The sequence below is a fragment of the Typopeltis vanoorti genome, chromosome 19, assembly GCF_054136105.1.
Source record: "Typopeltis vanoorti isolate ZY-2024b chromosome 19, IOZ_Tvanoo_1.0, whole genome shotgun sequence".
Classification (NCBI taxonomy): Eukaryota; Metazoa; Arthropoda; class Arachnida; order Uropygi; family Thelyphonidae; genus Typopeltis; species Typopeltis vanoorti.
This window is the reverse complement of record NC_143567.1, coordinates 78,953,369-78,966,232: the sequence shown is the minus strand read 5'-3', so window position 1 is coordinate 78,966,232 and position 12,864 is coordinate 78,953,369. Positions and strand designations below refer to the sequence as shown.

The 12,864-nt window shown below is 34.7% G+C and overlaps 1 protein-coding gene across 1 annotated transcript in view; it reads left to right on the top strand.

Moving 5' to 3' along the window:
• Positions 1 to 9,954, top strand: part of LOC150096280 (beta-1,3-galactosyltransferase 1-like) — a 30,927-nt gene extending 20,973 nt beyond the window's left edge. Inside the window, 2 exon segments of the mRNA XM_090408829.1 lie at positions 8,588 to 8,935; positions 8,937 to 9,954. Of these exon segments, the coding sequence (XP_090264955.1) occupies positions 8,588 to 8,935; positions 8,937 to 9,581 (993 nt within the window). The 3' untranslated portion in view covers positions 9,582 to 9,954.
• The last annotated feature ends 2,910 nt before the right edge of the window (positions 9,955 to 12,864 follow it).

Here is a 12,864-nt window from a genome sequence, read left to right as displayed (position 1 = left end):
TACTTAAGTTAATTTTAATTGGGTGATTGAAAGGGTGATATTTATTGTGCTTTCTTTGTAGATATCTTTTATGAGTTGGATGTATGTTTTTTCTATGCCTTGTTCTTCTGTTAAAGCTTGGAATATTGCGTTATGTTCAACAGTGTCAAATAAATGCCTTTTTAAAATCTATAAAAAGAAGACAAAGTGGAATCTGGTATTCTCTGCATCTTTCTATTAGCTGAGTAGTAGTTTGAATGTTATCTATTGTCGAGAAGCTTTTTTGAAACCAGCCTGTTCTTTGCAGCAATTTTCATTGATGGAGGTTTGTATTTTGTTTAGGATGACTCTGGTGAATACTTTGTGTGTGCTAATAGACAGATGGGTCTGTAGTTACTGATATCTTCTTTATTACTTTTTTTATACAGAATTATGGTCTTTGATGTTTTCCATTCAGTAGGTAGTTTCCTTAATTGTATATATCGGGTAAATCTTTCTGCTAGAGCTTTAAAGAGTACTTGTCCACCCATTTTTAATTTATCAGATTTTATACCATCAATTCCTGGTGATTGGTAATTTTTCATGTGGTGGATAACCATTTTTATTTCTTCAGGTAGGACAGATGGTATTTCCAAATTTTCGTCTGGTACTGGAGCTGTGATTACTTTTTTAGATGAGTAAAGGTTCTCATGAAACGATTTTACTATTTTTTCCATTTCACTTCTGTTTGTGTGTCTGTTTCCTTGATGACTGATGGTAGTGGTTGCTTTAGATTTATTTCTTTTTCTGCTTTTTTTAGGCTACTGCAGAACCTAGCTGCTTCTGCCAATTTTGTTGTTCTATATATGTTATAGTCGTCTTTGATATTCTGCCTCAGTTGTTTACAGATAATTTTATATTCTAAACAGTCTCTTCCTGTATCTTTCAGTATTCTTCTTTTCTTCAATAGTTCTATCGTTCTTACTGATAGGCATTCCCTGGTCTTAGGAGGAAGTTCATAGGAGGTTCTTTCTTTGCAGTTCATTAACTGATTATTAAAGTTTGTTAAATCTTTGTCGATGTCATTTTTTAATTTCCAGTTGGTTTCTTCTACATTTTTTCTAAATTCTTCTGGGTTTATCTGTTTTGAGTGTTTTTTATGGTTGGACTGTGCTCATATGCATTCTTCATTTTTTCTATGTATTTTGAGGGTGGCTCTTATTGGACAGTGGTCTGAATGAATGTTACAGTAGGTTTTTCCCATTATGTAACTTTTTTTTATTAGCATAGTATTTTTTTTCCAGTGTCAAGGGTATCTTCAGTATGACTTTCAAATTAAAGCAAATAAAACAGAAACTGAAAGATTCAACAATGAAAATGTATGAACTACACGTACATGCTATAAAGTGGCATGGTCTGTATACGTTAAGGTATATAGATGAAATAACTTTAAACGAGATCATTAATTAATTATTTTATGAAATTTAATTATTTGCAGAGCATGTGAATAAATACTATTTTCCATAATTTCAGTCAGTCACTTCTTTTGAGATTCAGACTGTGTAGCAGGATTTCACAACTTTCTACATGTGTTCCATAAGATAATTACTTTTACGAAGAACCTTAATCTTCTTCTTCTAAAGGATTCATTGTTTGGTGGAGATAGTAGCATGTTCTGCAATTCCCAGCTGTTCAGGCTTCTGAAATTTAATGTGGTCTAGATGATGTTCATCATGACATATGGCCAATCTACCAGTTTGGCCAAAATATAATGCACACTTGCAAGAAATTTGATAGACTCCAGAATGGGCTAAAGAACAGAAGTTTTATCTTTAGCAGAGCCTGGAAAAGAAGAAATTTTGTTAAAGGCAAAATGACATTTGTCAATCAACAGATCTGTTGCTTATGCCTTCGCCTTCAGACACCTTTAAGGAATAGTGACACAATTGACCATCTTTACATCACTGTCATGATGAGAAGCAGATGACAAGGAAACTATTAATGATTTTGTTGACATACGATTCAGTAAAGCCATTAGCAAGGAAGATGGACTTGATGTAATTATTTATTTTGTGAGAGAGCAGCATTTCAGTAAAGCAGAGAGTGTGAACTCAATGTATCAGTCTTAATGGTGGCAGATTTTTGACAAGTATGTTGGTGTGAAAGAGCATGAATGTAAAGTCCAGTATGAGTTTCTTTCTAAAAATTGAGAAATGAAGGCTACCATCTGGTTGATAAAGTAGGAGTAGAAATAAAAAGACAATCTGATTAACAATATAAGCAAAGATAGCGCAAATGATCTGACAAATGTGGAAGTAGTGAATGAAACCTCGGAATGAGAGTGTTTCACAAGTGGCTGATGAAGTGATGGTAAGGAATGAAATAGCTCTTTCTAGAAACAACTGGCATGTGATACAACAGGTGGGAGGATGGAAAAAATTTTAAATTTAGAATGTGTGAAAGTGAGAGAAACTGCAAATAAAGATACAGTATTGTATGAAGATTTGATGATAAGAACTATACTTAATGAGAAAGTGATGAAAGCATGTTTCCTAAGTGTGAAAATCAAGGATGTGATCGATGCTGTTAGTTTGCGGAAGTGAGAAGTGAAAGAAATAATTGTTTATGACAGAAACAAATTATTTGAAAGGGGAGGAACGTGCAATGAGAGGATATTTAAAGAGTTCTTGAAAGAAGCAAAAATGAACAGTAAGGAAGTAAAAATTGTGAGTCTGCTGCCTCGGTATGATAGGACAGAGTTAAGAAGAGGGGCCATGAGTGCTATGAGTCCATGAGGAGATTATACAGGAGAAATGGTGTGCAGTTTATTGATGTATGGAGTGAATTTGATCGATGAAAGAACTTATATATGCCTGACAGACTACATTTAAATGGTTTTGGAGTTAGACTAAGTCTGTGGTAGCAAATTATAGATCAATCAGTATCCCAGGAGTGGTGGTAAAAGTAGTGAAAAAGTTGGTCAAAAAGAGAATTCAGAATTGTGTGGCTAAGAATATGATACTGTGAGGGGCATTATGTCTTTGTGAAGGGTTGGTCATGGCTTAGTAAGTTGGATAAAGGGAATAGCTACAGAATGATACTGTTAGATTTAGCAAAAGGTATTTGACAGGATGCACGCAAACTGCAACAAATGAGGATTGATAGGAAACTGGTGCTATGGATAAAAGAGTGGCTGGTGGACAGATACCAAAAAATAGTATATGGAAGAGCAGAATCCAGGAGAAGGCATGTGATTACTGTTGCTGTTTAATTTGTACATAGATGATATAGAGGGCCGGTTTTATCATTAGGCGAACCTAGGCAATCGCCTAAGGGCACTAAGACACTTCGGGGCACCAGATTTTGCTGCATAGTTTGGGGAAAAATTACAACCTTTGAAAAAAATGAGTAAAACCTTGATTAATAATAAAAAACTGAAATAAGTCAAGCCATCTTGGTGCTCGCTGATGATCATACATTATTTTTGTATTTTTTTAATGTTCATAATGATATTATTTTTATAAATATCCACATGTGCTTGTGTATGTATGACAAAAAATATATAGAGACAATGTATAGGGGCATCAGATACTCTCGAACCGGCCCTGATGATATAGGAAATAATTTGAAGGGTGATATTCAGTTGTTTGCTGATGATGCAAAATTTGGTTGGGTAATAGTTAATCAAGGAGATGTAAAAGCTTGCAGGATGATTTAAATAGGCTGACAGTATGCACAAAACATAATGGATGTCAATTTAAGTGGAAAAGTGTAAAGTTATGCATTTTGGGATACAAATATTACAAGCTGTGCATCACATTAAGGAACCATACTGCAGGAAATTGATGACAGAAGGGATTTGGGGTCAATTAGATTGACAGCTGAAGTTTAGAGGACATATTGCTAAAGTTGTCAGGGTAGCTCAAAAGATTACTTGGTTATTGAGGAACACACTAACAAGCAGTGATAAAGAAGTTATCATTCTCTTTATAAGGCCTTAATATGACCACATCTGGATTACTGTGCTCAGGTCTGGTCACCTGGATTTCTTTGAGATGAAGAAGTGGTCTAGAGCAGGGCTGTCCAACCTTAAGTAATCCCAGTTCCGAATTTAAAAAAAAAATTTATCTGAGGGACGCATCAAGAACAATAAATACAGTACATATATTAAATTACTTGGAGAGTCCTACCTTTAGTTAGGTTTAGCGCCTGGAGCACGCACGTCGGAACAAAACAGTGTAAGAACGCTTCTTTGACACACATAATATTTGAGAAACACGTGGGTATTATTAATATATATAAAATTACCAACATCGAGATTATTGATTAGTGATAGAATTAAAATATCTAATACACATTCAATTCAAATAGTTATTTTATTTTTTCACTTGTGAAAATCAAAACCCGCAGGCAAGCCACACAAAATCGCACCGCTTGCTGTGTTTTGGACAGCCCGGTCTAGAGCATAGATGGCAAATCTCTGGCACGCATGCCAGAGGTGGCACATCCGAGGATTTTGGCATGTCAACAATTTACAGTTTCAGATGTTATAGACTTCGGTTGAAGGGAATTAGCATTTCAACACAACAATTGTTGGTTGCCTTTGTCTTTGAGTCGCGTTAATACCACACCAATCGTATGCACATCTTCATAGCTGCTCTCTCGTGTAAAACAAAATTTAACTTGTATGTATTGTAACAATTAAAAAAACGGTTGAATAATTTATAAGCGCATAAAAGGATATCACCTGTAAATTGTTGATGTGCCAGCAAAATCCTCGGATGTGCCACCTCTGGCATGCATGCCAGAGGTGGCACATCTGAGATTTTGTTTTACACGAGAGAGCAGCTATGAAGATGTGCATATGATTGGTGTGGTATTAACACAACCCAAAGACAAAGGCAACCAACAGTTGTTGTGTTGAAATGCTAATTCTCTTCAACCGAATGTCATAACAACATTCACTATATATTTTTTAGTTATTAACACATTCACGAAGGGGGGGGGGTGTCGTTTATCGTTCCGACGCAACTTCTCATTACTGGTGGGCTTAACTCAAACAAAATTTCAACCCTTGGTTTGAATTTTATTGCTGGTTTTTTGAGCTCGCAGAAGAACTCGCACACGCATTATATGGCATGTTTCAATTTGTGGTAGAATTTTATTTGAAGTTAGCCTTTGTGATCTGTCATAATGACATCGAGAATTTCAAATGCATAGAGGGGACTAATGTGATTCATTAGTTAGCACCGTTTTTATTCCTGCTGTCTGTAATTGCACTTTGTTGAGAAATATATTACACAGACTGCAAAAGGTTGACTCTGTACCGTATTGAGGATACAATAAAACTACTTGTTTTTCTTGCATCTGCATATGATGGCTGTTGGGGAGAGCCTGTTGTTAACCACGGGGAGCGAGTTACTATCGCCTCAACACGAACCTGTTTAAACATTAAATTATGTATTTAGTTTCATCCTTTATCCAAGTGTAAGCAAACAAAGTTTCTGCCTGAAGTATCTTCAGGACTGGGGCAACTCGTGGCAAAGGTGGACTGACTTCACATCACTTGCCTTAGTATCCCATAATGCAAAGTACATCTCCTTGCAGACATGTATAATGCTATGCATTATGAGAACGGTCACTACCCAGACCCGTTTCGACCTTTATTGAGGTCTCTTCAGTGGAAGCCAGGCCTAGAGGTGATACCAAGGTTGAAGTAATGCAGAAATCATATTTTCCTATACCAGTTGCCAAAAGGTGTCACACTTCCAACATCTTTCTCTAATCCAGAGTAATTTAATAATAAGGTGTGAAAATATGACTTCTGCATTACTTCAGTCTTGGTATCACGTCTGGGTCTGGCTCTGACTGAAGAGACTTCAATAAAGGTCAAAACCAGTCTGGGTAGTGACTCTTCCCAGAATGCATAGCATTATACATGTCTGCAAGGAGATGTGAAGTCAGTCCACCTTTGCCACGAGTTGCCCCAGTCCTGAAGATACTTCAGGTGCAAACTTTGCTTACACTTGGATAAAGGATTAAACTAAATATATAATTTATAGTCTAACCAAGTGAAAAAACTTCCAATGTTCAAACATTTTTCGTATGCGAGATATATGCAAAACTTTTCAATGTATTTTTTTCGTAAATTAAAATCTGGGGGTGCGGTTATATGCGAGGACAAGTTATATTCGAGTAAATACGGTAAGCATTTTGCTGACAAGTTGGCATCCTTCTGCTTCTTCCCATGCTTAGCTGACTTCTATGGTGAGTTACAATGCATAAATATCTTTCTCACTACTGTTTTTTTTTTCAAACCAACATCATTAAAATCAATTTAATAATACAATAATCAATTTTACACTGAACAATATTAGTATAATATAAATTTTAAATTTATATTTATATAAAAAAAATATAAATTTGTATATAAATAAATATATGTATTATAAATTTATAAGTAAATAAATTAAGTTAGATTAATGTTCCATTAATTTTTCCCCTATTAAAAACTGCCTGGCACGTCAGCAACTCGATTGGTAAATTTTTGGCACATGCACATAAAAAGGTTCGCCACCACTGGTCCAGAGGATCCAAATGTGAGTGGTCTGTGGAATGCTCCTTATGGGGATAGATTGAGGATTTGTGGATTGCAAAAGTTAGTTAATAGGCAATATAGGTGGGTGTGGGGGAGAGATATGATCATCATCCTCAACAACCATGGGTCCAGTGCCCGTAGGTGTCCGATGCCATCTTGACATGATTCCTCCACTGCATTCTGTTCTGTGCAAGATGACTTAGTCCATGCATAGAGCCTTCCCACTATTTGACAATGTCATCACCCCATTCTCTGTTTGGTCTTCCTTTTTTGTTCTTTCCTTCAATCATCCCAAACAGCAGTATTTTTATTTTCCCTCTCATCGTTCATTCTACATATATGGCCAAAGAGACGTAGTTTCCTTTTGATTATTTTCTGGATCAGATTTTCTTTTGGTTGTATTCGTCTGTAGATTTCCTCATTGTTCACTTTCTGGATCCAGCTTATTCTCAAGATCTTTCTATAGGCCTCACATCCATAGAGTATGCTGCTGAAGATACAGGTTTCTACAATGCGTAGTTTAGTTTGCATCTTTATATGATAGAATATAAAATTATACATGTCCGCAATGATAGAAAAAAGGAGATATGATAGAAGCATTTAAGTTACTTAAAGACTTTTATAAGGTTGATTCAGGGAAAATGTTTTAGCACTTGGCTAGAGGGAGCAGAACAAGATATCATCCCTGGAAGTTGGGTAAGAGTTTGGTTAGCAAGGGCTTGAGTAGACTTTTTTCTTGGAGAGTAGTGAATGAATGGAATGGGTTGCCCGAGTCAGTTTTGAGTGTTTTTTCCTGTTAATGGTTTCAAGGACAGGTATGATTGATTGTGTTAATAGTTTGGGTCACCCACAGTAAGTCTTAGGACTAAATGGAGGTGCTCATGCAATAATATAATATGTAATTCACTTCTTGGAGTAATAGGTCCTCAGTAGAACATACAGTATGAACATTCAGCTTCAGTCTTGGCAGTTCTGATTTTTTGACTTGGTGATGTAGCATGGATCCATGCTACATCACCAAGTCAAAAAATCAGAACTGCCAAGACTGAAGCTGAATGTTCATGCTGTATGTTCTACTGAGGACCTATTACATAATCAGCATGTGTTTCTTTTCAAAATACTGAGAAATGCAAAAGACCAGATTGACAGTCACTAAATCTAGAAAGGCCAGCTGGTTTTCTCCTCCTCCTCCTCCTCTTCTAGAGTGAACTGAACCCTCTGAATTCTGCCATGGAATTAGGAATTTGAGAATTAATTCAGGAATTCTGTCTCAATTTTTTATAATTATGTCAACTTACATACCTATTCTTAAAAATGAAAAAATAATTCAGATATAATTATGACAATTTGATTTTATCAAATTATGCTCTTGATACCTTCCACAGAATTTAAAAAAAAAAAAAATTACATGAATGCACGTGCAAAGGAGATATTCCTTTCAGAATCAACACTTTTGCATATGTGCATTACATGGCCATCTAGAATAAGTTTAGCTGTATTCACCTACCCAAAATTTCGCTGTCTTCAGTTAAGCATTGATAAGCTCAAAGGCAGCCTAATCACTTGGTTAATGGGTATCTGTTAGATCACAAAATTTGTTTTGACTTGCTTTTATTTCACAGTTTACTTTATGTAGCATATCAGTTATTTAAGGTTAAACTATTACAATATTAATGAATGTTGTGTTTTGTAAATATATCTCAGCATATGTAAGCCCTTACTGTTTAGGCTAAAAATATACATTTAAAAAAATTAATATTGTTAGCATTATGGCTAGAGTAATTATTGAGTTTCTTATTTTAATATCTTGTTATTAAATTATATTATAAAGCATAACTGTTTAGAATTTTTTTTTTTGATAATTTTTCTATTTCTATTTTGCATATTATATACATAAACAATATTGATTTGGCCTATGGTTGAAATCTGGTATGTTTCAGTATGTTTTTGGATATTGAGACTACTACTGCACTGAAAAACACTTGTCTTTTGTTAAAAATATTTTGTTTTATTTTTTATTTTTTTATCTAGCGAGATGGGGAGGAGACATCAGGTGATGAATTTCGACTAATTGGACGATGTCTGCTAATTGTACTGAGTATACTTGTTGTTTGGGGCATCATATATATGCCTTTAAGAGTGGGCACTCATATGCATCTTCCTCAGCATCTCACGTGGATGGTTACTCAGCGAAACTTGTCTGCCTTTATTCTTCCAGAGAATAATACAGTTCTCATATCTCCTAAATATTCATGTGAAAATAATAGCAAAAGTTTATATTTAGTAGTGGTTGTCTGCTCTTCTGTATCTAATTTTGCTGCTCGTAAAGCAATTAGGAAAACCTGGGCTACAAGTGCAACAAAGTTGAAAGATGTCAGAGTGTTTTTTTTTATTAGGAAGATCACAAAATGACACTTTTAATGCAGAAGTAACAGAAGAAAGTGAAGAATATGAAGATATCATTCAACACGACTTTTTAGATACTTATAATAATCTAACTGTCAAATCTGTTATGTTACTCAAATGGATTAGTATGAGTTGTTTAACTGCCAGGTACGTAATGAAAACTGATGATGATATGTTTGTCCATCTTCCAAATCTTGTAAATATCCTTCAGGTTAAAGGGCACAGACATTTATTACTTGGATGTTTAATAAAAGATGCAGTACCAGTCAAAGACTGGACTTCAAAGTGGTTTGTTCCTGATATTGTATTTTCAGATAGAATTTATCCCCACTATCTATCTGGAACCGGTTATATAATGTCTCATGATATTGTCTCTGTACTTTATAGGACAGCACTGGACACTCCATTTTTCTATTTGGAAGATATATTCATAACAGGTATATGTGCAAAAAAAGCTGGATTAAAACCTGAAAATCATGATGGTTTCAAATTTTATAAGAGAAAGGATGATCTTTGTATCTTTAGGTCTCTGATCACAGCCCATAAAATGTCTCCAAGCGAATTGCATAAAATATGGGATAAATTGAATGATCCGTCCATCAAATGTAAAAAAGCATAGCGTGTGTGTGTGTGAGAGAGAGAAATAAGACAAAAAAAAAATAATCCAGATAGTCCTTCACCCTTTCAGATGGTCTACTTCTATTTACATAGTATTCTTGTTGCTTACGAAATCAAGGTACAAGTTGTATTATGGAGATTGATTTTAACTATTAGGATTTATTGACAAACATTGGGCTTCCTATTACCTTTTTATTTTCACCAAGCACAGTAATCTGATGGAGCTCAGTAAATGAAATTTTATAACTTGGGACATGCATTTATATAAAGGCATTTAAAATGTCAGGATTACCATATGCAGGACAAGTTTATTTCACTGTAAGTCTTATGCTATAGATTTTGTCGGTAATGTAAAATATGATTGAATATTTTCAATCACAGAGGAAAGTTTATCCTTTTTATTTACTTAATTTTTTTAATAGAAAAACTATATTAAATTAGTAGTCAGTAAAGCACTGCAATTTTGGCATTTTACATCTGGTTATTAGAGGTTTTTTTTTATATTTTATTGTAAAAACATTGCTGTATTCCATTCAGTTTTTTCCTGTGAACTCTTGGATAATTTGTAGATAGGCAGGAAAAAAGTTTATTTATTAATTGGATCATTAATCTCATTGCCTTAAAAGATGCTGATGTACTTAATATATATTGCTGTGTGTGTGTGTGTGTGTGTGTGTGTGTGTGTGTGTGTGTGTGTGTGTGTGTGTGTGTGTGTGTGTGTGTTTGCCATGCTCATGTGTGGATATTTGTTTAAATATAGTACTTGTTTAAAACTGCTCATTATAAATATATGAGAGATATCTTTTAGTTAACTGTTCTCAGGTATAGAGTTACACAATACTTTTATATCTTCAGGGGTGGCCTACAAAAGTCTGCAGTCCACTTACAGACTAGTGCATTTTGAAATGCCTACCTTATAATTAGGTTAGGAAAAAACTCATTGTTGACAAAATCAGTAAAATTAAAGAACATATTGCATAAAGTGGCTAATGAATATTAACATAAATTTTGAAAATGAATATTATTATTAATAGTTAGTTCTTAGTTTTTATTAACAATAACGGCTATAAAAAATCAAATCACTTTAAATATTTGTTAAATTTAAAGTGATTTGATTTGTAAGTTCTCTCATTATCAAACAATTAGTCCGAATTATCATGCCTGAAGGAAAGGCTGGCCACTTCATTTACTGTATATCTTATTAAAACAGCATGCTTTACATAAACAGTAACTATGATATATACAATAATGTGGACATTATAAAGCATGTAGCCATAAAGAAAAATAAATTGGAGAGAGATAAAAGGACTTTAGTCAGGCACAGAATATGAAGAAAGAACACAATTAGGCTCTTTGATATGTTTCTGAATTTAATTTCTTTCATGCCAATAAATGAAAGGAGGGGGGGGGGGAAGAGAGAGGTATGAAAAAAAATTAAGATATGTAATTTAAAAAAAAAAAAAACTGCTTTTCCGTGTTGCCTGGCATGTTATCATTTACTCATCTAGCTTGCTCATAGTTTGCATATGATGATTACTTAACATACTCCAAACTAGGAATACAGTGTACCATGTTGAATTTTAATATGTTATGAAATGGGGTTTCTGGGAAAACCCTATAACTTCATTTTGCAAAGTTTTGAGAAAACTGAGTTAAAGTTTTGAAGTCTCTAAAAAAATCTAAATATGAAAGTGGTAATTATTTTTTTGAAACATATGTTTTTTGCAACTTTGTTTTATTGAAATATATCATTCATACAGCATTTTTGAACATACAACTACATTTATTGCCAGTTAATGAAAAGAATATCAAAGCAAATGGTTAAAGGTCACTGATACAAAGTCAGGTTCTTTAGAGGCTCTCTCTTTATCAAATGTCTTGTCACTGTTACATTCTGCCTTCCTTTTTAAATGTGCTTGGCATTCATCTATAATCTGACTCTTTTTCTCTCCTTCGGAAGTTTCAGCACATTTGGCACTGGTCTTTTTTTTTTGGCTTGAAAAATGCCAAGTTATAATTGGCACAAAAAAATTCGTCTGTAGGTTAACAGGGACACACTACAATCTTCATTATTTTCTTTACACTTCATCTTATACAAATCATACATTGTACTAATATTCAAAGTAGTGTCTAGATACTAACATTTGGTTGATGACCGGCAGTAATGGGATTCACCCCTTGGAAAACTTTCGATGTGCCGCTTAATGTCTGCCACTATTTCAGGATTTGTTTTGTTTGCTGGTGGTGTTTTCCCTCTCTTATCTTCTCCAAAAAAACACTGCTGTCACTTTTATGCTTTTTCATTCATTTCGTATGGTGATTCAACGGCTGTGAGCTCCTTTTACGGAGAGTTACGGCACCACCTCAATTCCCCCCCCCCCCCCCCCGCTATTTTTTATCCAGGCTCGGGACTGGTGTAGCTGATAATTCAGAACTATGGCTGGAGGGATTGTCTTAAGTATTCCTGACTGTATCCGTGTGTGTTCATGGGACCGGTTTGCCTGCTTGCAGGATGAAAAACCCCAGATAAACTGGGGGAAACTCCCTGCTGTCCACGCCCAAGACCAACTAACTTGGCTATAGCTGAGGAAGATCCTTAAGCTCCTCACGTCGTTGATGGGAATTGAACCGAGGACACTCTTCCCCAGGCATATGGTTGCGAAGTGCTTAGCTACTAGGCTAACCACACGAACACTTTTATGCTTAAAAGGAGTTATAACCACATCATTACTTATACACAGGGTCTTCAGAAAGAATGCCTGACACACACTAATATTTTTTACATTTACCTCAAAAAAAATATTTCCTTGACACCCCACGTTGTTGGTCATTACCTTTTGTTGATCTTCTTCTTTCTGGACTTGAACTGATTACTGTTTTTAGAATAAAAGCTTTTTGCCTCTTATAATCTGCCAGTCTTCAATAATCACCACAAATCTTCACCCTTTTCTCTTCTGATATTTTTTCTGCACACTTATAGTGACACAAATAACAATCAACAGGTTTTTGAGGCTTGAGTAGATCTTTCTTTCTTCTTAATTGTATAAGGTAGTCTCTGCATTTCCTTTTCTCTAAATTACTTTTCTGCCTACCTTTCTTAGGAGATTTTGAACATTCTTGGTGAACTCTTGCAGCACTGTTTTCTTCTTTTTCTTCATTCTCCTCTTGCTTACTGTTAGATGTATTGTGAAAGGTTACAGCAACTGCTTTACCATCACCATCATCCTGGTTTGAAACATTTCTGTTATTCACTTTCTTGGCATAGCTTCTTCAGTTGAACCTAT